The sequence below is a fragment of the Oncorhynchus nerka genome, linkage group LG11, assembly GCF_034236695.1.
Source record: "Oncorhynchus nerka isolate Pitt River linkage group LG11, Oner_Uvic_2.0, whole genome shotgun sequence".
Classification (NCBI taxonomy): Eukaryota; Metazoa; Chordata; class Actinopteri; order Salmoniformes; family Salmonidae; genus Oncorhynchus; species Oncorhynchus nerka.
In genome coordinates this window covers 44,448,109-44,472,736 of record NC_088406.1, presented here as the reverse complement: position 1 = coordinate 44,472,736, position 24,628 = coordinate 44,448,109, and the positions used below count along the sequence as shown (strand labels likewise).

The 24,628-nt window shown below is 44.6% G+C and overlaps 1 protein-coding gene across 3 annotated transcripts in view; it reads right to left on the bottom strand.

Annotated features, from left to right (window-relative positions):
- Nucleotides 1–24,628, bottom strand: part of LOC115136957 (numb-like protein) — a 62,672-nt gene continuing 38,044 nt past the window's right edge. For 2 of the 3 annotated variants that reach the window (XM_029672890.2, XM_029672889.2), the window contains exons 2-9: nt 19,828–19,978; nt 14,749–14,823; nt 10,689–10,763; nt 7,863–8,003; nt 7,242–7,449; nt 6,061–6,324; nt 3,974–4,153; nt 1–3,319 (exon numbers count right to left, since the gene is read on the bottom strand). In XM_029672890.2, coding sequence (XP_029528750.2) covers nt 2,412–3,319; nt 3,974–4,153; nt 6,061–6,324; nt 7,242–7,449; nt 7,863–8,003; nt 10,689–10,763; nt 14,749–14,823; nt 19,828–19,953 — 1,977 coding nt within the window. In that variant the 5' untranslated portion in view covers nt 19,954–19,978 and the 3' untranslated portion in view covers nt 1–2,411. Of the gene's footprint in view, nt 3,320–3,973; nt 4,154–6,060; nt 6,325–7,241; nt 7,450–7,862; nt 8,004–10,688; nt 10,764–14,748; nt 14,824–19,827; nt 19,979–22,913; nt 23,008–24,628 lie in introns of those variants that run through there. The other variant, XM_029672891.2, reaches the window with a different exon arrangement.

Below are 24,628 nucleotides of genomic sequence, written 5' to 3'. Positions count from 1 at the left end.
TTTAATATTATATTATTTATTTATCTTTGTACAATGTAATTACAATACAAATATGTAGGTTTAAATACAAAATTCTGTAAATAAAGAATAAAAATAAACTCCACTAGTTTGTTATCACTACACTGTGGTTTACAATCGAGTTTAAGAGGTAATTTAGTTCTTATTTTGAACATAATTAACCTACAGTTTAATTTAAAGGGCGTGCAAACAAGGGTAATTTAACTAAATAAAAACAGCAATTTCATGAATGACTATGTCTTTTCTCTTAAAAGACGGGGAGAGAATTCATTTAGAAAATCTATTTGTCTAAACGAGCAAAAGCATGGCTCCTCACTACTGCTTTATATCTTTGGGAAAGCAAATGGATGTCAGTCAGTATTGTGCCACGTGAAAATGGCAAAGCCTGATTGGCCGAGTCCTAAGGAGTTAATGACCAGGAGAGCGGGATGGATGGAGCCTGTTTGTCTAGTTGTGATGTCCATTCAATAACACTGGTCCCCTGGGTTCCACTCCGTCTCACTCCCCATACACTCCTGTTGTTTGGGGCAGGATCGTACATAAAGCATTATAATGGCAAATAGCACAAAGCATCCCATCGAAGCACATGCGTTTGTCCCGTCTTGACTTGCCATTGGAAGTCCTGCCAAATGGGCTAAAATATACTGCACATTTACTGTCTTTGTGTGTTTAAACTAAAGTCACGGAAGGAAATGCTTGCCTCTTTTGAGAATATGATCAAACAGTAAAGTCTTGTTTCTATGGAGCTCTAAATGCATGGTGAGTATCATTCTAACAGAAGTACCTTTGTTTGGGAGTAGTGAAAGGAGATTAAAGGAATGAAACAACCAGTCTGTTTAACGTAACATTTTTCTTCTTTCGTCTTTTCTCAGTTCATCACAGCCCTTCAATAGTCCACTTCCTCATCTCATTCTCGTAAGTATGACCTCGATCTCTCCGTCTACCTTTCACCTTCCCGTTTTCTTTCCCTCTTCCCCGACTATCCGTATCACTTTCATGTCTTTGTTTTCCCTCTACAAAGATGGATGCCTTCCTCGGTCTGTTTAAAGTGGTAAATGACTCATCACTTCCTCTAGGCATCTTTACTCAGCCTGGTAGAGCACACAGCAGGTGCCATAACGTCTTCCTGTCACAATGGCCTCAGGACAAGAGCCTGGATCCAGAAGCCTCTACAAACTGACTGTAGTCCCACTATGTCAGAAGTGCAGCTTGACCCAGCCCACTAGGCACACACTGGTTGAATCAACGTTGTATCCACGTCATTTCAATTAAATGAAGTTGAACCATCGTTGAATTGACGGCTGTGCCCAGTGGGAGGCACTACTTTTGACCAAGGCCCTATGTAGGAATAGGGTGCTATTTCAATCCCAGTCCCAGCGACAAAACAACATCATAACTTCCTCTCAAATAAAGCTATCCCGACCTCGCCATCTTTATCTTACGAAGTGCTCAAGCTCTTCCCTCCCGCCTCTCTTGAACATCAGGCTCAACATTCCCAAATAGACCCTCGTAGTGTTGACTGACTAAACTCGTACTGGGGGTGACTACTACTCTGTTTCAGAATATAACGAGAGTCAACCAACCACGTTGGAATGTGCCGTACTATCTGGACCATTTGAACCCTTTCCAGAATGTTCTAGGGTTCTAGTGTGTCTGTCGTGCAGGTGGAGTGGCACTGGGACAGAGGTGTGTTAGGTCACCATGATGATTTAGCTAACAGTGACTCATTTGGGTTGAATAGCAAATTGGCGGTTATACGTGGATTGGTAAGAAATAGAGGGTGAAAAAAGCATGTTTCCAGGCTCTGGTTTCATGACTCACTCCCTCTCTTTGCTCCCTCCGCTGCCAGTTACAGTTGCTAGTTATTTCCCTCCTCTTTCCAGTTCCACACAAAATAAATACAGGGAGAAACAACCTTTGAACACTGATGAAGAAAAGGAAAATGATGTAAAACTAAAACGGTTAAAATCTAAGTAAAAATAATAAATAAAACAATTTTGGCCGTCAAACTGTCACTCTTATTGGTCGACGCTCCTTTGGGGTCTCTACCGTCGAGTCGTGTCATTGGCTAGTCAACCAGGGCCTTTGCTGTGCTTGGGTAACATCAGCGTAATTGCTCTGTGTCTCATCTCAGTGTCCTGTGATGTGTCCATATTCTCTGGCTCCTCCATAGATCCCCAAGCAGAACATGATTGCTAGAAATCCCATGGAATGTATCGCGAGGAGCCCCATACACAGTCATCATGTCCCCCCTGCATTCAGACCCAATTTACATCCTGGGGTCTCAACAGAGGAGGAGAAAATTAAGAGGGGGGTAGCGAAAGCATTTAGGGCACGGGGCTGGGGGCTGAGTGGAGTGGTTCAGTCTGGTTGGGGGTCTGCATCATCATAGTCTATGCAGTGGCCTGACCTGGGTTAATACCGAGTTTAAGCTCGATCTCAAAGGTCTTTTGCAAGTCATTGGAGAAAGGGTTGGGTGCCACCTTGGGTTGCGATTTGTTCTCCAGCGCAGCCCACTTTGCCTCGAAGCGATCAACCTCCTGGGCATTGGCTGGTGGCGGGTTGGCCAGCTGCGCGCTCTCCGGTGGCCAGCTGCTGCTACTGCCACCGTTGCTGCTAGTGCCGTTCTGCGTGATGGTGGCGAGGGAGGAGGTGGGAATGTTGTGGGGGAGGCCGTTGACGGTGGGATGAGCTCCAAAGGGTGGCATAGGGAACCCGCCCGGCTGGCCGGAGAAAGAGTGGCGATGCCCAACACTGAGCGTGCCCATTTTAGGCCCTGAGCCCATGCCCATGGAAGGCCCACCGGTAGAGCCGCCTGCCGTGCAGAAAACATTAGCCACCATCTGGGAAGGCGTGATGCCCACCACAGGCACACTGGCGTTGGAGTACGCCATGCTGTTGGCCAGGGCGGGCATGTAGGCCTGCATGGGTACAAACGCTGGCTGCATGGGTGGCTGGGTATACATGCCCACGGGTGCGGGAGTGGCATCAAACGACAAGGGAAAGGGCTGCATGGAAGTGGGCAGGGAGCCAGGTACCGCTGGCATGGTTGCCCCTGGCATGGATGCCCCCATTAGGGGCACACATGACATAGGTGTGCTTGACATGGGTGGCCCTGGAATGGCAGGGGTGGGCTGGATGGGTGGCGGGGGCAGGTTGGGGGTCTGTTGCTGGGCTTTGACGGCCTGGGCCACCTCCTCCAGCCAGCGCTCAGCCTCGGAGGGCGTCCTCCTGTGCCCACTGTGGACCACCGGTGGAGGGGACTGGACCGGGGGCTCTGCCTGCACCCAGGAGGACGTGGCTGTGGAAGAGAAGCAGAGCACCACACGTCAATCACATGTTACATCAACCCTGCTGCTTGATCTCTCTACCGCTTTACCATGACAAGCAGAGGACACACACACTCCCTATTCGGCAGCCTTTTCTGATTAGGGCTGAGATTCAAGGCGTGCCATATATACAACAAACCTTTTAAGGGTTGAGCCGACATGCACAACATTTACCATGAATGTGACTTCCACAAACATCGGGTAAAAGGCCTTTAAAAAGCTCCATTGACGGCTGTATAGTGACCTGCACTGTAGCATATCACAGACTGAATCCCGGCCTAGAGATAACTGACACTTCGCAGGCAATTCAGCCTTACAAGCATTAGAAACAATAGAGCATTGGAAACATTACAAATTCAAACACAATACAAACACAATACAAATGCATTACAAACACAATACAAATGCATTACAAACACAATACAAATGCATTACAAACACAATACAAATGCATTACAAACACAATACAAACACAATACAAATGCATTACAAACACAATACAAACGCATTACAAACACAATAAAAATACATTACAAACGCAATACAAAGTTGGAGTCGAGCTGTACACTACATGTTAAGCCAGACTAGAGCTCATAGAGAGTATGATAAGGTAGTCAATGAGTTACCTTGCAGGGGGGCAGGGGGAGGGGGGATGGCTGGGGGCACAGTGCAGGCTGGCAGGCCGTTGGGGGTGGGGTTGGAGAAGAGTTCCTCAGAGGGCCTGGTGAAAGAATGGTTGATCTGGCTGCACAGAGCGTTGATGCTGCTGTCTGCCTCGCCACACACGGACAGATCCATCTCTGGGACTACAGAGGGGGAGAAGGGTTGAGGATTGGCTTTCCTTTGGATGATTTGATGGCAAGATTAAAGTCTTGGGCCAAACATACACTTATATAATGATATAAGATTAAAGTACATGACACCGGATGTTAACATTTCTAAGCCTTTTATTGAAAAGTAATCTGTTCCCATGGTCCTATGAGGTCTTCATCATCGTTTGTACTTCAAAGTAAGAAAATAAAAGTTCCTCTGTAACACACCCTGTTATTCATGCATGAGATTTTCTATGGCCTAAATCCTTAGTGTAGAAAACAGAGAAAACCTCTCAACCTATAGCCAGTAGACAAAAATAGCTCACAATTTGTGTAATTCCCCTATCAGTGACCTGTCCCTGACAGAGAGAGAGAGCAAAGCCTGTGGAGAGCAGAGAGAGCTGTGGGGCCAATCAGAACCAGAGGGGTCAGTGGTGGATGTAATCCCTATGGAGCTGCTGCTGCATCGTCTCTCTGTTGGGTCCTATTAATTAGGGCACACCATAGCAAAACCTTTCGCAACGAAAACGAAAATGGGCATTTCTTATTGGACAAGTTTATGTAGTCACACCCTGTTTCAGTCTGTTTGGTGCCTAATGAATATGACCTTGCTTAGAAGAACTACTCCCGGTGCAGATGTAGAGTGTCTTTCTGTCTGGAGAACCCTGCTGCTTTGTTCATGACTGCCTTGTAATGTCTCTCTTTCTGAACATTTCATTTGCCCATAGGGTTCAGAGAGGACGGGAGCAGCTGTGGGGTTTCTCTGTGTAGTAGTGTAGTGTTAGTGTGCATGCATGTGTGCATCCGTGTGTGTGTATGTGTACTACAATCTCTGGGTCTATGGCTGTGAGAGGGGCTGGCTGGGGGCTGTCTCTGTAGACATGACAGCTTTAAGGGGATGTGGAGGGACTGGTCTAGTGGAGACTGCTCATAGACACATTGTTCACTGAGAGAGCTGTGAAATTAGCTGCTACTGTGTGTGTGTGTGTGGGTGTGTGGACATGTGTCCTGTGCTTGCGTGTGTTCATGCTCATGTGGCTTCTATTGCTAGCTAAGTGCGTGTGTGGGTGTCTTCTATGCATGCGTGGGATTCAAATAGGTACAGATCCTATACGAAAGAGAGAGTCTCTGTACACTATGCTACTACTGCTACTGCTGCATACATGAATGTAAATAGATGTCAGGCACAATTGTGCTGCAACCTTCAGAAATGTGTGTTTATTAATTATTAAAAGCCACGGCCTGCCACCATCAGCTTCATAATAACTATAATCATAACTGAGAGGTTTAAATCTACCTTACTACAGCAGGAACAAAGCCGTGCTGGGAATCCTAATTATCATACTTATAACCATTACATGGACTCAGCAATCAGCCACAGCAATTAACAACATCCTTAATAACACACTAATGATCAACTCCCCTGCTATTATGACCCCAATCAATCTCTGGCTTCACTTGTTCCTGGTCAAATACTACTTTGGTGTAATTATAAACACCACCATACGTTGTCATAAGGGTCCAGAGTTTTTTCTGACCCATGATCTGACCAGGAAAAAGCCCTGAGTTTGCCTTGGTCATGTCATGAAGGCAGGAAAACTCCAGGCTCTGGTTGACATTAGCCTTGATTTCCAGGCTTCCTCCGAATGATGAACACAACATGGAAGGATGGCATTGCAGGACTATGTTGTCCTATACTGGTGAGGCTAACCACTCTTTGTCCTTGGTCATAGAATGCAGAGACTTAGCTAAGCTAACATAAAGAGGTGAGGCTAACCACTCTTTGTCCTTGGTCATAGAATGCAGAGACTTAGCTAAGCTAACATAAAGAGGTGAGGCTAACCACTCTTTGTCCTTGGTCATAGAATGCAGAGACTTAGCTAAGCTAACATAAGGCTAACCTGGGTTCTTGCTCTGGAAGTCGGCGGTCTTGCGCTGCAGGTTGGAAGGCAGGTCGTTGAGGCGCAGCGAGAGCTGCCTCTTGAACGGCGAGTTCTTCCCGCTGAGGGCCGGGAAGCCCCGGAAGGAGCCCTGACGCACCAGTTGCTCAATGGGTGCGTGGCGCCGCGGGATGGCGTGCTCCACCCCCTGCCCCACAGGCGAGGCCGAGCCCTCAGGGGGTGAGGAGGTGCCAGGGGGGATGGCTGGGATGGTACACGGGGGCTCTGGAGACAGACAGAGTACAATGGTTAATGTTGGACTACAATGACCAGGGTAAATGTTGGACTATAATGGCCAGGGTTAATGTTGGACTACAATGACCAGGGTTAATGTTGGACTACAATGACCAGGGTTAATGTTGGACTACAATGACCAGGGTTAATGTTGGACTACAATGACCCGGGTTAATGTTGGACTACAATGACCAGGGTTAATGTTGGACTATAATGACCAGGGTTAATGTTGGACTACAATGACCAGGGTTAATGTTGGACTACAATGACCAGGGTTAATGTTGGACTATAATGACCCGGGTTAATGTTGGACTACAATGACCAGGGTTAATGTTGGACTATAATGACCAGGGTTAATGTTGGACTACAATGACCAGGGTTAATGTTGGACTACAATGACCAGGGTTAATGTTGGACTATAATGACCCGGGTTAATGTTGGACTACAATGACCAGGGTAAATGTTGGACTACAATGACCCGGGTTAATGTTGGACTACAATGACCAGGGTTAATGTTGGACTATAATGACCAGGGTTAATGTTGGACTACAATGACCAGGGTTAATGTTGGACTACAATGACCAGGGTTAATGTTGGACTATAATGACCCGGGTTAATGTTGGACTACAATGACCAGGGTAAATGTTGGACTACAACCAGTAACCACTACAGCCAATAACACTGATAAGGGTTACTACTAGCCAACATACAGTAGATGTGTTGTTACACTTCAGAGTGATTGAGGAGAACAACAACCATCGACAGTGAGTGATCTTCTGTTCCTGTTAGCTCTATAACACAGGCCACATTTGACTTTCCAGTAACTTTCCAGTGATACATTAGAATGTGAGAGACAGGTGTGACTGTCTGTGTGTTTGTGCTGCTCTCCGTCTCCTGATGAGTCATACCTTTCTTCTTGTCCTGCAGCTGCTTCGTGATGTCATCGCGCTCGCCCCCCTGCTGGCTGGACGAAGTCATGCGGAACGAGCCCTCGCGCACGAAGGAGGTGCGGCTGGCGTCGAACGAGGCTGTGACGCCGCACTCTTTCTCGCGCCGCTGCTTCCTCTCCAGACAGGCGGCGAAGGCACAGCCCACGGCGTGGCTCATACGCTCGCCCTAGTGACCGCAACACACCCCGTCAACAACCCTCCTCAACACCCCTGTGTGTGTACGTGGGCGCATGCATGTTTGCATGTGTGTAAAACTCTATTATGTGTGAATGGCCACTAATACTGAAACATACACATTGACAAATCTGAATATAGCCTAAAGCCAGTCAATTTCCATACTGGAAAATGCTTTATCAAACCAAAGCCATGTCTTTGAGCAATGACTTGACACTATAAAAGTGGTTATCACCCTGTAGGAAATATGTCTCCGAGTGCCAGGAGGTCACAGGGGATAGGGCTAAAAGAAGCAATTGAGATGGAGATAACCCTAGAGTAATCCTAATCTTAATCCCTGGGTGAGCGATATGGGGATTGGACTAGTCGCTGGGCCTGGGCCCACTCACACACACACACCCTCACCGAGTCCTTCAGGGCCATGAAGCAGTGGCAGATCCAGCGGCGTGTGGTGCCGTCACGGCAGATGTAGGAGAAAGCCTTGTCATAATTGCGGTCGGGCGCACAGAAGGACACCTTCTCAATGGTCTGGTCTACGATGAGGTCCTAATGACAAAGACATTACATTGTAGAGAAGGCTGATTTTCCCATGTCATAAATGAAACGTATCACACATAACATGTTAGCCTATAGAGAATGCATATGATTAAAACATATACTAAAATATCAAATGTAATTATTTGGTGAGGAAAGATAATCTACCAAAAATCAACCTTTGTTACTTTCAAGCACTAGATCTTGTTCACAGCTCTACAAATCATGAGGTAAAACATGATGCAAAACATGATGTAAACATGATGTAAAACATGATGTAAACATGATGTAAAACACGATGTAAACATGATCTAAAACATTATGTAAAACATTATGTAAAACATGATGTAAACATGATATAAAACAGGATGTAAAACATGATGTAAGACATGATGTAAACATGATATAAAACAGGATGTAAAACATGATGTAAAACATGATGTAAACATGATATAAAACATGATGTAAAACATGATGTAAAACATGATGTAAACATGATATAAAACAGGATGTAAAACATGATGTAAGACATTATGTAAACATGATATAAAACAGGATGTAAAACATGATGTAAGACATTATGTAAACATGATGTAAAACATGATGCAAAATATGATGTAAGACATTATGTAAAATATGATGTAAAATATGATGTAAGATATGATGTAAAATATGATGTAAGACATGATGTAAAATATGATGTAAGACATGATGATGTAAACACTTTGTTTTTCTCTTGTTCCAGAATCTGTATCAGGCTCATTCAGGAGTTTCGACTGGTGACCCCCCCCCCCCATGCCACTAGTGGCCCCTGGGCTCCCGACACACTTTGAGTCAGAGTGGAAGGAGTGGGAAACAAGAGATGAAAGGGAAACGGGGCTCACACTCATCTGGGACTTCCTTCCACTCTTCATCTGGGAATAGGAAGAGAGGGATGAATGAAGCGGGCAAGGAATAAATAACAGTCTATTCATTCAGAGCCAATTAGTAGATGAAGAAAGGCTGGTGGTGGAAGTGAACGTCTGGTTATGTGTGTGTGCGAGCGCTGGACTGAGTTTCATCTGGGTGGGTGGAGGTGAGGGGGATAGCAAGGGGTGTGTGTGGGGTTGTGGGGGATCACTCATAGGCATGTCACTGAAAAACTGAAAGGGGGCACAGTGCTGAGTCATGTCACATGGGTCAGATATAGAGGCGGAGGGAGAGGGGGCTTTCTTTCTCTGTGGCGGTGGTGTTCTTTAACGCTGACTTTAAGTGGACCGGGAGAGGGAGGGAGGGGAGGGTCTTTAGGAGACTGTGCTGACTCAGTGAGGTAGGGGGTTACAATAAAGAGGGGAGGTAGAGGGATGCTGAGGGGGGATGGGGGGTCTATTTGTCTACTGCCACACAGGAAACAAAAAAGACTGCTTAGTGGGACTGTTTCTCCCCCCTTTCTTTTCTCTGGCCTGACAAGAAACGTGGGTAATTGCACTCGCAATAGAGGCCCCTGGCGGCCAGACAGTCCTGTACTGAGGTGTGCATGTGTGTTTATTTTTGTGTGTGTCAAATCAAATGTTATGTGTGTGTGTGTACTGTGTCTCCCTCCCCAAAGCCCCCTTTGACATCCAAGTATATAAAAGCATCGGACTGGTTAAAACGTTGGCTGGAGGAAGTTCCTTGCCCCAATCCATTCCTTTTAAATCCATGAGGGAGAGTGCACAAGAGAGAAGGGAGAGAAGGAGGAAGAACAGAACTGGAATTTACAGTCAGGCTCTGTCTGAGGCCGAAGTACGAATTTGATGTCAAATTCAAGTCATGCTGTAAATATATTTACATTTTAAATGTCAAGTGTGAAAACTCAGCAATCTGGCCTAAAGTAAGTCTAATCTGGCCAGCGAGGATAAACACAGTCATCGGGACAGGCACGAGGTATGGGCCTTGTGCTCTGAGTGTGAAGGGTGACATCATCAATCTCAGCCCAGACTGAGAGTGGCAGGTGACCTGGGAAAGTGCTGGGGTAGAGAGAGACCTGCAGTGTGGGTAACGAGAGGGGGGAGAGTAGCAGCCGAAAGGGTGGTGAAGGTGAAGGGTAGAAGGGGGAGAGTAAAAGACGAACGGGGGAGTAGGGGGAGGGTAGAGGGGGAGAGTAAAAGACGAACGGGGAGTAGGGGGAGGGTAGAGGGGGAGAGTAAAAGACTAACGGGGGAGTAGGGGGAGGGTAGAGAGGGAGTGCCAGCTTCTCTCCTGCTGAGCAGTTTTCTCTCTTTGTCTGTCCAACACACTTTACCTACTACAGATGTAGGATCTTAATTTGAGGCAGTTTGCTACGGCATAAAAATGATCCTGCAGCAACCAGAAATGGGAATTATTATGTGGATTATTATTATGGAAATGTTTGTAGGGATTAAAAGATTTCCATGTGGACATTACAAACTTCAGAAGCCTTTTTCAACTTCAAATACACTACACATTTCAAATGTCCAGCATTGCAGGAAAGTTATCCTGCATCAGAGTGATCAAATTATGATCCTACATCTGTACACTTGCTCTGTCATATGAACTCTGGACTTACTGAGATAGAGACCACCAGCAGGTGTATCTATGGTCCCAGGCTGCTGTTTCATGTTTAGTCACTGTTGACATCTGGAAGCAGACTTTGTGTGTTTGTATGTATGATTAGCACACACTTTTATGCAAACAGCCCTGCAGGCACACTCATACCTTGGTTTTGTCATCCACCACTCTGAGACCGTCTGCTGAAACCCACAGCACTGCTTTCACTGTCTTCTTGCCACTCTGTGGAGAGACCGAGATAGGGAGGGAGAGAGAAAGTGAGAGAGGGAAAGAAAAAGATAGGGAAAGAGATAGGGAGAGAGAGAGAGGAGGGGTGAGAGAGAGCAGGAAAGAAAAAGATAGGGAGAGAGAGAGAGAGAGAGAGAGAGAGAGAAAAGAGAGGAAAAAAGAGAAGAGGGGTTTTCTGCAGTATTATAAATGTAAGAGTTCTAAACTTCCTCAATAATTGGATTTATACTAAAACATCGCACAGCTGATCATATTTCCACCCTACACCCCCTGATAGATAAACATGTCCACCACAATAAGACAAAAATGTATGCTTGCTTTATTGACTTCTGAAAAGCATTTGATTCTATTTTGGCATACAGGACTGTTCTAAAAGTTAATGAAAATGGTGTAGGGGGTAACATATAACATAATTCAATGGATATACGAGTATTATCAAAATGAGCAAGAAACAAATACAATTCTTTAACCAGGTACAAGGCCTTCAACAGGGTTGCAATGTCAGCCCCGCGTTCCTCAATATTTACATCAAAGAATTGGCCAATATTATAGAAAAATCCTCAGCCTCTGGTCTAAATGCCTGCTATTTGCAGATGACCTGTGGCTGCTGTCACCCACAGCACATGACCTACAGCAGAGCCTGGACCTGCTAGAGCAGTACTGCCAAACCTGGGCCCTGGCAGTTAACCCCAAAAAACACAAATAATTATTTTCCAGAGAAGATCCAGATCTCAGGGAATTAGACCAAAGTTTTCAATTGGTAGAAAATACAGAGTACTGCACACACTACAATTACTTAGGTTTAAAAATAAGCTCAACTGGACACCTAAATGAGACAGTAAATGAACTGAGAGAGAAAGTACACAGGGCATTCTACGCCATAAAATAAATAAATAATTGAAATACCTATTCACATTTGTCTAAAACGAATTGAATGTCTCATTGCACTTAATGGCAGCGAGGTGTGGGGTCCACTTGCAAAACAAGATTTCGCCCAATGGAACAAACCCTGCATGCAGAGTTCTTTAAGATTATCCTACATGTTCTGAGGAAAACTACAAACAACGCATGCAGGTCAGAATTAGGCCAATATCCACTGAATAATAAAAACAAAAAAATAGCAATTACATTTTGGAAACATCTAAAATACAGTGACCCCCTCACATATTATTACCAGGCTCTGCAATGCCAAGAGTCCTGGGGCTGAGTTCACAAACCTGTTCTACTAACACACTGACGCCTCAGGACCAGAACATCCAATCAATCAGAATAAATCAAATTACAACACAGTCTAAACAAGACTACATGACCTATTGGGAAACACAAGCACAAAGCAAAATGCTGTGCTATCCGACCCTAAATCAATAGTACACCATGACAAACTATTTGGCCATGGTCACTGATCAAAACCATAGAAAAACATTGACAAAGTACAGGCTTAGTAAGCACAGCCTTGCCATTGAGGAGGGTCGACACAGGAAAACCTGGCTCCCTGTAGAGGAAAGGCTGTGCAACCACTGCACCCCGGCAGAACTCGAGACAGAGCGGCATTTCCTGACTAAATGTACAAAATACAGTGTAAAACAATTAGAGTGTCATTTAACCAAATGTGAAACCCTTATTTGAGGTTTCAATGACCTCTCTGGTGAAAATAGGCTACCAGTCCGGTTGGGCGAGAACAGCGCACTACATTGCTGCTTGCCATAAGATGAGGCACAGTGTCTGACAGACCAACCAACCTGCACATGTCCTCTATGCCATTGTTATTGTTATTGTTGTTACTGATTGTCCCGTTAACAATCTTGATTATTATTATTTTGATTGTGTTAATATTATAAATGAATGAATCACTTAATTTCCAAAGTACGCTTTGGCAATATGTACATTGTTACATCATAACAATAAAGCCATTCAAATTGAATTGTATTGGGAGGGAGGGATTGAGGGAGGGGGAGAGCGAGGGAGAGAGAGAGCGAGAGAGAGAGAAAGCACCACTCTCATCCAACACACTCACACCACAGGGCCATTCTATCACTCTGGCCTGGCATCATCAATTGTGAATTTATCTGACTGATGCTGCAGGACCGGTGCAGTCAGATCACCAGAGGCCTAAAACATATGGCTGTATAGTAGATCTAAGGGTTTTCATTGTCCTCAAGTGGCAATAGTGGAATGCATGTCCCAGTTGTTCTGTTTCTCTGTAGGAGGCAGTAGATAAAGAGAAATAGAGGCGGGTATCCTACTGAGGGAAGCCAGCTGGCTGTCTCACTTCACAAGCCTCTCTATCTATTCAGCAGGGGGCACCAGAACAAGGCCAGGCTAAAAATACCATCAAAATATGAGGGTAGCTGGGAGAGCAGTATTCCTGCTGAGGGGCTGAGATTTGTGTGTGTGTGTGTGTGTGTGTGTGTGTGTGTGTGTGTGTGTGTGTGTGTGTGTGTGTGTGTGTGTGTGTGTGTGTGTGTGTGTGTGTGTGTGTGTGTGTGTGTGTGTGTGTGTGTGTGCGTGTGTGTGTGCGTGCGAGAGAAGGAGAAAGAGCGAGATGAGGGAGACTGAGAGTGCTGCAGGAAATGACTTTAAAAAGCGTGGCAAACCGATGAAGCGTCAGTATTTTGCATAATCCCAAAGAGAAAACGCGAGGGGAGAGTAAAGGAGAGGGGGAGGAAGAGAGTTGAGGCAGTGAGAGGAGAGGTGGAGGAGCACTGAACTAGAGGAGAGGTGGAGGAGCACTGAACTAGAGGAGAGGTGGAGGAGCACGATGTAAAACATAGAGGAGCGTGTGAAAAACAAGGTAGAGCGATGGAGAGAAGGTAGTGGGAGAGGAAGAGGAGGAGAGCCTCCGAGAGAAGCTAAGAATTGCTCCCTGACTACCAGCCAGAATCACAGCCAATCACGATACTGCAGATTGGAGAGAGAAAGAGAAAGAGAGGGAGAGAGAGGGAACTGAGTGTGTTTATAGGTAAAAGAAAAGTGACAAAGGAGATGACAGGGGTGCAGCAGACTTGCTGATGAAGGCTAAAGGATAGAAGAGATACACACATGCTAGAGTGCACACACACACACACACACACACACACACACAACTACCCTGCTGAGCAGTGGACAAAGCCCATGAAAGACGATGAGAAAAAAAGGGTCAGGCTGGGAAAACAAACAAGACAGTGAAACACCGGAGCCGTCCAGGCTTCTCCATGGGTCTAGGCCTGCTCTCCCAACTCCTTCCCCACAGACAGAGCCCCGAGGTCGGGAGAGCCTGGGAGCTGACTGGGGGGTGTCCCCTACTTCCTGACCCCACTCTGACTGCATGCCATCCTATCCCCAAGACCCTGTCTAGTATACCAGGCTTCTCAGCAGCACTGGCCCGGGCAGTAGCACATGCTATGGTCGCTTTCTCGCTGTTTGCAGCTTGTGCTTGTGTGACCCGGCCTGTTCTGTGTCACACTGTTCGCACGGCCTGGGCGACTCTGCCTTCCCAGAGGGCCGAGTGGCGGGCGGCTGTTCTAAAGCTGTGGTACGGGGATGGTCAGGTCTGAGTAGCTGAGCTCATTACTGAGACTAAGGAGGGCTCAGCCCCACCAGGAGAAGGAGCAAGGGGCTTAGATTAGGTATTAAATGCAGATGCTTGGGGTGGGATTGGGCTGAGCTTAAAGACAAAATATTGGTAGGTAGAGGGCAGAAGAGGAGAGGAGATATGGATCTGGGGATAAGAGGTAAGAGGTGAGTAAGGAGAAAAAAGGGAATTGGAAGGAAAAAATCAAAACAGGTGAAAAAAGCTGAAAAAATCTTGAGAGAGAGCAGGAGACTGCAGTGGTGTGTGTGTGTTGAACTACTGCATACGTGTACGGTGCAGGATATCTTATAATGAGTTGATAACACCACCAGGATAAGAATACCTGCCGATACAACAAAACATGGCTGCCTACGTCAACAGAAATATAACAGAGGTACCTGCAGGGGTTTAGAGTGGAAGGATACTTACAATTTTGAGCTTTTTGACAGCCTCCTCACACACATGCATCCCTCTGGATTCCTCCACCTCCACCAGACCCAGGTACTACAGAGAGAGAAAGAGGGATAGAAACAACAACAGAAAGAGAGAGAAAATGTTCAAACCGAGAGGGAGACGCAAAGGCTATTATGAAGATTCATACAAACTGCATGAACACACAAATATGCCCAAGTAACCTATGCAATCTATTTAATACCCTCTGCATTCACATTATCACAAAATAGTGTGAGTCCTTCCATTCCAAAGTGAGCTACCAGACCGTGTTAGTTGCCAATAATGAGGATGAATGAGGGAGGATAAGAGACCTTTTACGGGATTAGATTTCCTATCCCACAGAGTTCCCTGTGGCGCATCGGAGGCCCTTGGAGAGACAATTAGGTTGCCAGAGCTTTTTTTTGTCAAATACAAACCCATTCCTCTGAGCCAAGCCAGCAGAGTGAAAAATATACAGAAAAGCTGCCTCAAATACAGTAGATTGTATACTATCTTTCCGCAGAGGCCTTTTGAAAGCGAGTCACTTAATTAGCCCATTTAGAGTTGTGTGGCTGAGTGAAAGTGGACAGAGAAAATGAGAGAGAGAGAGAGACAAGCAATGTTCTCTCAAAATTGTTTCATCACTGAGCAAATTTCAGGTCTGCTGAGCTCAAACTTGAACATTGTGCAACTTTGTGCAACTTCCGGCGTGCTTTTGCTGTGAACACTGAGGCTCTACGCACTTTAAGTTAGTTTTAACAGTGGTCAAGTAAGCTTCTGTGGCTCTCATAATGTAGGCCTAACAATGGAGAAAACGCATACAATAACATTTTAACAAGGAAATAGCTGTTCTACATTCTGCCTACAGTAGCAGCCAATGAGTGGTGTTCAATGTAGGCCTACATTCCATAAAGCTTTTGAAAAAAACATACAGGGCTTGACATGAACCTGTTTATCAACGTGTCCTTCAGACAATGAGGTGACTGAACATGTTGTTGTGTTGTTTGATGCAAGAAACCACTTTACAAAATAAAACCAGCATTATTCCCATGCCATTATTACAGAGAATTAGACAAATGATGCTACCCTTTGCCTATTGCCTACTTAGGCTTGAATAAGCTTTCTCAAAATACAACACTGCCATTTTAGACAAAAAAAAGCTGTCTAGAAATACACGTGTTTTGTGTTCTTGTAGGAAGCAATCACTCCCCCATTGCTGACTACAAAGGATCTATAACTGGGCTAATAACTCACTAACTAGCAAAGGATATGAACAAATGTACACACATCACTACATGTAGCTCTCACTTTGATCTCAAAACATGCGCATCTACCCACAACCGCTGATGCTGTAAACACAGTCCAGTTCAAAGTAAATGGCACAGATCCATATATGGCAATGGTCTATTTGCATATACAGTAGGCTACTGCAGCTTTGATTGGATATGGCGCACCGGTCTGTATAGAGTACGGGCTGAGTAGTGGTGTCATTGCAATAGAATCATACTCTGATGTGTTCTGACTACAACAAAATATCTTATATAGTTAATTTTGCATACTAAGTCTTGCATAGTTTGTTTTGTTTCGGTATGTTGCATTGAAAGTGGCTAATATTTAGTTGATTCGATCACAATTCCCACAGTAAAGGGAACCGTTGATAGTGTTAACTGACGGGGAAAACTCTAGAAAGCTGAGTGAAGTTCAATCTTGTGCTTCTCTGCGCAGGCTGATATTTATTCTGTGCAGCAGTCCAGGGGTGCTGCGTACCCACGCGCAGTTTAGAGGGAACTCTAAAGAGGGAGATAGAGAGAGAAATAAAGGGAGCGAGAAAGAGAGAGAGAGAGAGAAACAGAGAGAGACACCTTGTGTAGACTTTGGCCTGCCTACAAACACTGCTGCTGGGTGATCCAAACAACTGCTGCTAAGCTCTTGTAGCAAGATGGCACCGACAGACATGGTCGCCTTGTTCCTAGTTCTATAAACATTTCGCTACCGTACGCGACCAATAAACTTGAATTTGTATAGACCTTTTTAACAGCTTTTTGAGGAGGTCCCCAAAGAACTTCCGATGTGTTTGTAAACAACAGCTGTTCCATCACGGCTGTAAACAGCTAGCTAGCTAAGCTAGTGTACTTAGTATAATTCAGGGGTAGACCGCGAGCTAACAGAAGCTCGCCAAGCAATTATGAAAGTACCTGCATTTTTTCATTTGTTCCATTACAAACTGTCATAAACATAAAGCTCCCGGCTACTATCCAAACAAAGCCACATTCACATTTCCCCACCCTAATATCTGCCAATGAATTTCCAGAAATATTTACCAACTGTCTGTTTTGTGTGCGTGTTTGTTTATCACTCCATGTAGCCAGTTAGCGATGCTAATGATAACCATCTTGTGGGTAGACAGACAGACTCCCCAATAACCTTCTCAATTAAATGGTAACTGCAAAGTAGGCTTACCTGACAGAACTACAGTACCAGTCAAATATTTGGACACACCTACTCATTCAAGGGTTTTTCTTTCTTTTTTACTTTTTTCTACATTGTAGAATAATAGTGAAGACATCAAAACTATGAAATAACACATATGGAATCATGTAGTAACCAAAAAAGTGTTAAACAAATCCAAATATATTTTATATTTAAGATTCTTCAAAGTAGCCACCCTCTGCTTTGATGACAGCTTTGCACACTCTTGGCATTCTCTCAACCAGCTTCACCTGGATGAGAGAGTACAGAATGAAGATAGGCTAAAACTGCTTTTCCAATAGAACTCCCTAATCACACTAGTAGGTGATGTCATGGCGACAATGGCTAGCTAAGCACTTACATAGAAACAGGTCATCGGGTCAAACGGTCGTCTCACGCCAAACTGCGCATGTGCAGGCTGTGAAACGGAAGGCACTCATTTGATATAAAGTAGTTTATTTAACAAAATGAAAATGTGTCAGTTTGTCAATCACGAGGTTGGAGTAATAACATGTTCAACTACTTAAGACATTGTCTCGAATCTAGGTTGTGCCTTTAGATGTTGAGAAAATGATCAACTAAGGATGCACTTCTCTCATTTACTTCTCAAACCCCAAACCTTGGCCTGGTCTGTTTGATCTATTTCGCAAGTGTTCCTGTAAGTCTTACAAAGTTGCACCTCTGGTTTAGAAACTCTGTGCCAACACATTCCTCTCTTGCTAGATGCACAATTAAAAAGGAATTACAGACAAAAATCTTTGTTTACCTAAAAAAAATGTAATCTGATGTGATTTAAGCATTGATTTAAGCATGGACTCAGAAGATCAATTTTCGTTATTTCTCTATGAATATTTGTACTTTTGAGAGTAAAACAGTTTTTAAAATTCTACACCAGGAAAAATAAACCAGCAAAAACAGAATTCAAGAAAATAAAAAAAATCATTTTAATACTGTATATTAACGACTATTTTACCAGCTATAATGACATCTATTGTACACTAAGGACAGAGGGATGAGTTGCAGGGTAGAGTAGAAGAGAAGAATGTGCCTATTTAAATGCTATAAAAAAAATAGTAATATTTTGCAATATTTTTTTAAAGTATCTCTCATGCTAGAAAAAAGTTGGAGAACCCTGGTCTAGTGGTTTTCTCAAGGTTAAAATTAGCATTTTGACCATAGTATTTGCACGTGGGATGGCCCTGGCAACCAGGGTTTCATCTATTTTTTAAAAAGTGATGTTTATAGATTTCCCAAAGAAGCATCGCAGCGGGCTGCATTTCCTGCATGGATAGTAATGCTAGCAGCAGGAGGTGGTGGCACTGGGATTATGTGCAGCACACAGGCAAGCTGTTTATCAAGTTAACCATCTATTCAAGGTAACGTCAGATAGCTAGCTAGCTTGCTACATATAAATAGGAGAGACAGACATCCAATATATATTTTTTTATGACACAAACGTTAGCTTGATCTGCTAAAAACAACAACATTAGCTACCTAGCTAGTAGCTAAGCTCGTTAGCTAATGAACAGATTTCCAGTCCCAAAGAGAGAACTATGACAATACAAAAACACAATTGCAACGAAATATCAAATGTTACACGACTTGAGAATAATGAAACAAGTCCTTGTCTAATTTCTATGTTTCCTAACCTCAGATTCAGAGACCTGTGAAATCTGCTCAACCCCGTCTATGGATGAAGGTCCCAAAGAAAGTCACAGGTCCTGGAGAAACTGAAGGGTATATCTCCAATGGGCTTTGGAAAGTATTCGCACCCCTTGAGTTTTTCCACATCTTGTTACGTTACAGCCTCATTCTAAAATGGATTAAATAGTTTTTCCCCCTCATCAATCTACACACAATACCCCATAAAGACAAAGCAAAAACAGGTTTTTAGATTTTTTTTGACAGACCCTTTACTCAGTACTTTGTTGAAGCACCTTTGGCAGTGATTACAGCATCAAGTCTTCTTGGATATGACGATACAAGCTTGGAAGAGTTGGGGAGTTTCTCTGCAGATCCACTCAAGGACATTCAGAGACTTGTCCCGAAGCCACTCCTGAGTTTTCTTGGCTGTGTGCTTAGGGCCGTTGTCCTGTAGGAAGGTGAACCTTCACCCCAGTCTGAGGACCTGAGCACTATGGATGAGGTTTTCATCAAGGATCTCTCTGTACTTTGCTCCGTTCATCTTTGCCTCAATCCTAAGTAGTCTCCCAGTCCCTGCCACTGAAAAACATCCCCACAGCATGATACTGCCACCACCATGTTTCACCATAGGGATGGTGCCAGGTTTCCTCCAGGCATGACGTATGGCATTCAGACCAAAGGGTTCAACTTGGTTTCATCAGACCAGAGAATATTGTGTCTCGTGGTTTGGATAAGAGTTAGGATAAGAGTAAAAGTCAGAACTAAGTTAGATCTAAGGCTAGAGTTAGGCGTGATTTTGTAAGACGAAATATAACTTCCTTCCCTGTTGTCCCAGATAGTATGCCAATTGAATCTTATACCTCAATATTTTGAACCAAAAGATTAAGAGTGATAAGAGTTAGGTTGAGGTTTAGTTAAGAGTCCGCTTAAGACCAGGTCCCAGGACAGGGGTCTCAGTCTTACCCTGACAGGGAAGTTGCATTTGCCCTTGCGTACGGCCTCCTCGTCTGCCTGCCACTGGTGGGGTCTACTGGCCTCCGGCACGTAGGTGGGCTTCTTCCTGCGCAGGCTCTGACGCAGCTTATTCATCTCCGGGGTCTGGGGCTCCCTGTTGCTATGGAGACAAAGACACACAGGGGGCGAGGTCAGTATGTGTTAAGGGTGCACTCTTGACAGCGAAGGGGCGGGAGGGTGTTATCATAGAGGTGAAACGACAATGACAAGAAATGGCACCTCTGCTCTAAAAGCGAGAGAGACAACTATGGTGGCCCAGAGGGGCAAACTCCATTTTAAAGAAATCAAGTATTACAACTGCACCGCCCTCAACCGCAAGGCTCTCCGTAGGGTGTTGCGGTCTTTACAACGCATCACCGGGGCAAACTACCTGCCCTCCATGACACCTACAGAACCCGATGTCACAGGAAGGCCAAAAAGATCATCAAGGACAACAACCACCCGAGCCACTGCCTGTTCATGCTGCTATCATCCAGAAGGTCGAAGTCAGTACAGGTGCATCAAAACTAGGACCGTGAGACTGAAAAACAGCTTCTATCTCAAGGCCATCAGACTGCTAAACAGGCTGCTGCCTACATTGAGACCCAATCACTGGACACTTTAATAAATGGATCACTAGTCACTTTAAACAATGCCACTTAATAATGTTTACATACAGTGCCTTGCGAAAGTATTCGGCCCCCTTGAACTTTGCGACCTTTTGCCACATTTCAGACTTCAAACATAAAGATATAAAACTGTATTTTTTGTGAAGAATCAACAACAAGTCGGACACAATCATGAAGTGGAACGACATTTATTGGATATTTCAAACTTTTTTAACAAATCAAAAACTGAAAAATTGGGCGTGCAAAATTATTCAGCCCCCTTAAGTTAATACTTTGTAGCGCCACCTTTTGCTGTGATTACAGCTGTAAGTCGCTTGGGGTATGTCTCTATCAGTTTTGCACATCGAGAGGTTGGATGGAGAGCATTTGTGAACAGCAGTTTTCAGTTCTTTCCACAGATTCTCAATTGGATTCAGGTCTGGACTTTGACTTGGCCATTCTAACACCTGGATATGTTTATTTTTGAACCATTCCATTGTAGATTTTGCTTTATGTTGTGGATCATTGTCTTGTTGGAAGACAAATCTCCGTCCCAGTCTCAGGTCTTTTGCAGACTCCATCAGGTTTTCTTCCAGAATGGTCCTGTATTTGGCTCCATCCATCTTCCCATCAATTTTAACCATCTTCCCTGTCCCTGCTGAAGAAAAGCAGGCCCAAACCATGATGCTGCCACCACCATGTTTGACAGTGGGGATGGTGTGTTCAGGGTGATGAGCTGTGTTGCTTTTACGCCAAACATAACGTTTTGCATTGTTGCCCAAAAGTTCAATTTTGGTTTCATCTGACCAGAGCACCTTCTTCCACATGTTTGGTGTGTCTCCCAGGTGGCTTGTGGCAAACTTTAAACAACACTTTTTATGGATATCTTTAAGAAATGGCTTTCTTCTTGCCTCTCTTCCATAAAGGCCAGATTTGTGCAATATACGACTGATTGTTGTCCTATGGACAGAGTGTCCCACCTCAGCTGTAGATCTCTGCAGTTCATCCAGAGTGATCATGGGCCTCTTGGCTGCATCTCTGATCAGTCTTCTCCTTGTATGAGTGAAAGTTTAGAGGCACGGCCAGGTCTTGGTAGATTTGCAGTGGTCTGATACTCCTTCCATTTCAATATTATCGCTTGCACAGTGCTCCTTGGGATGTTTAAAGCGTGGGAAATATTTTTGTATATCCAAATATCCAAATCCGGCTTTAAACTTCTTCACAACAGTATCTCGGACCTGCCTGGTGTGTTCCTTGTTCTTCATGATGCTCTCTGCGCTTTTAACGGACCTCTGAGACTATCACAGTGCAGGTGCATTTATACAGAGACTTGATTACACACAGGTGGATTGTATTTATCATCATTAGTCATTTAGGTCAACATTGGATCATTCAGAGATCCTCACTGAACTTCTAGAGAGAGTTTGCTGCACTGAAAGTAAAGGGGCTGAATAATTTTGCACGCCCAATTTTTCAGTTTTTGATTTGTTAAAAAAGTTTGAAATATCCAATAAATGTCGTTCCACTTCATGATTGTGTCCCACTTGTTGTTGATTCTTCACAAAAAAATACAGTTTTATATCTTTATGTTTGAAGCCTGAAATGTGGCAAAATGTCGCAAAGTTCAAGGGGGCCGAATACTTTCGCAAGGCACTGTATCTTACATTACTCATATCACATGTTTATACTGTATTTTATACCATCTACTGCACCTTGCCTATGTCGCTCGGCCATCGCTCATCCATATACTTATATGTACATATTCTCATTCCCCCTTTAGATTTGTGTGCATTAGGTAGTTGTTTGGGAATTGTTAGATTACTTGTTAGATATTACTGCACTGTCGGAACTAGAAGCACAAGCATTTCACTACACTCATTTCGCTGCTAACTATGTGTATGTGACCAATAGAATTTGATTTGATGATTTGAAATGAATGACAGTAGTGTTTTACACACTCACCACAACCTAGTAATTGAATCCATATTATCATCATTAAATATCTATACAGAGCTCTCTCGATTAGATGTGTTTAATCACATTTCCATCAATGTTAAGAGTCAAAAGGCTTACAGGTAGATTAGTCCACAAACCCCAGACGGTCCTTTCATCCTGTGGGCTTTGAACATTGGAATTATTGCCGGATGTAAAACACACACACACACACACACACACACACACACACACACACACACACACACACACACACACACACACACACACACAATTAGGTCATTCAGCCAGAATACCTGTTTTGCATTGGTAATTTCAACGTCTTGATAATGAAACATGACACCATCAAAACAAGTCCTGTTTAAAAATGCTAATGAGTCATTTTTTGTGGGAGTCAGTTTCTCACTCTGCAAGTATGAACACTGAACCAGAAAAGAAGAACCATCTCAGAATATCGCACGGCCCGTTTAAAGCGGAACAGACAAATGATCTTACCATCTTGGGCATCTCAGATCTTGGGCATCTCAGCGATCACGCCCCAAGCTTCGGCATTCCTTTCTCCTGGCTTTCACTAAGTATTTGTCTAGTTGATGTGTTGAAGTGTTCCCAAAAGTTTGATCAGAAAGTATAAATCAGCTGATCTAGAACTGTCAGCCCTGTAGAACTGTTCTCCTCCCTTAAAACACACAGGCCAAGGTTTATTTACTGACTCAAACACACTGCTATTAGATAAGTCTGGGACACACACATACACACAGATCTGTCACCTTACGGGATGGGTAGCAGGTGTGAGGCATGGCACGGCTTAAGTGAAAGTGTGTGTAAAATTGGGTGTGTGTACAGGCACATTGGGATCTGTTTACGGGGTACACGGGTGTCTTTACTCATGGCTGGCATGGCTGGCATGTGGCTTCTGCCAAGAGTGGCATGTCCCTCAGAGGCCGGGAGGGGTGTTTCTGGGCAGCATGCCGGCAGCATGGCACCTGGCCGGCACCCCCTCTGGAGCAGGTGCAGGGGGGTGGCTGGCGTCAGATGGCCCCCCAGGGAAGGAGCAGTGGAGTGGGCTTAGCACCCTGCCACAGGCCCCGGGACATGGGGGACCAGTCCAGCACAGGGAGGGTCCAGGGCTGGGGGAGGCAGGGAAGGGAGGGGCCAAGGCTCTGAGTGTTGTGCTCCAGTTTCAGGGCTGATCTAATCGACTTGCTATGAGGTCATGTGACCTAACGGCTGAGCTCCTGCCAAGGAGGCCGCAGAGGGACAGAGGGGAGGGAAACGAGAAGTATGGAGAGAGAGAGAAATAGATAGAGGGAGAGACGGTAACAGAGAAGGAGGGGAATGAGAGAGTGGGAGGGAAAGTGTCAGAAAAGGAGAGGAAAAGAGAAGTGGAATAAAAGATGAAGACGGGGCAGAGGGAGGAGGGAAGGAGGGAGAAGACTTTGAAATCTCAATCTGATCTGATTGAGGTCACAGTGTTGGTGCTTGCTTCTCTCTGCCAGGGTATCAACCCCCTGCACCCAGCGCCCTGCCACTCACCCCAGTCAGTACAGACCCGGCATTCAGAGGACGGCACACTGGCACTGCCAGACCAAACTACAGCCAGAGTGCAGGAAACTCTGACAACACTTCATCCACTTTTACACCCCAACATCCTAGACCCCTGTAGCTTTACAAAACATGCATCTCCACGGCTGAGTACAGACAGAACAACACACAGACACAGACACAGACATGCACTTAGGCCCAAGTCTCATCCAACGCCTTCCTGCAATGAGAACCAGCTGGAGTTCACAGTTCAGCACAACAACAAAAAGTTTAAAAAAGAGGGAGAAAATAGAGCGTGAGTTTCCCAGTCTACAAATCACTCACATAAATAAGACACACATGCATATTAATTGCACACAAAATACACACACACACACATATTTGTTTTACTATCTTAGTGGGGACCAAACAATTGATTCCCATTCAAAATCCTATTTTCCCTAACCCATAAACCTTAACCTAACCCCAAACCCTTAACCTAACCCTAACTTCTAACCCTAGCCCCTAAGTCGAAAATAACCTTTTTCACTGTGGGACCCGGCGAAATGTCCCCTGAATTTTCCTTTTGAGGATAAACACACACACACACTCACACTCTCACACACTCTCTCACACACACACACACACACACACACACACACACACACACACATACACAGTATGGGCCT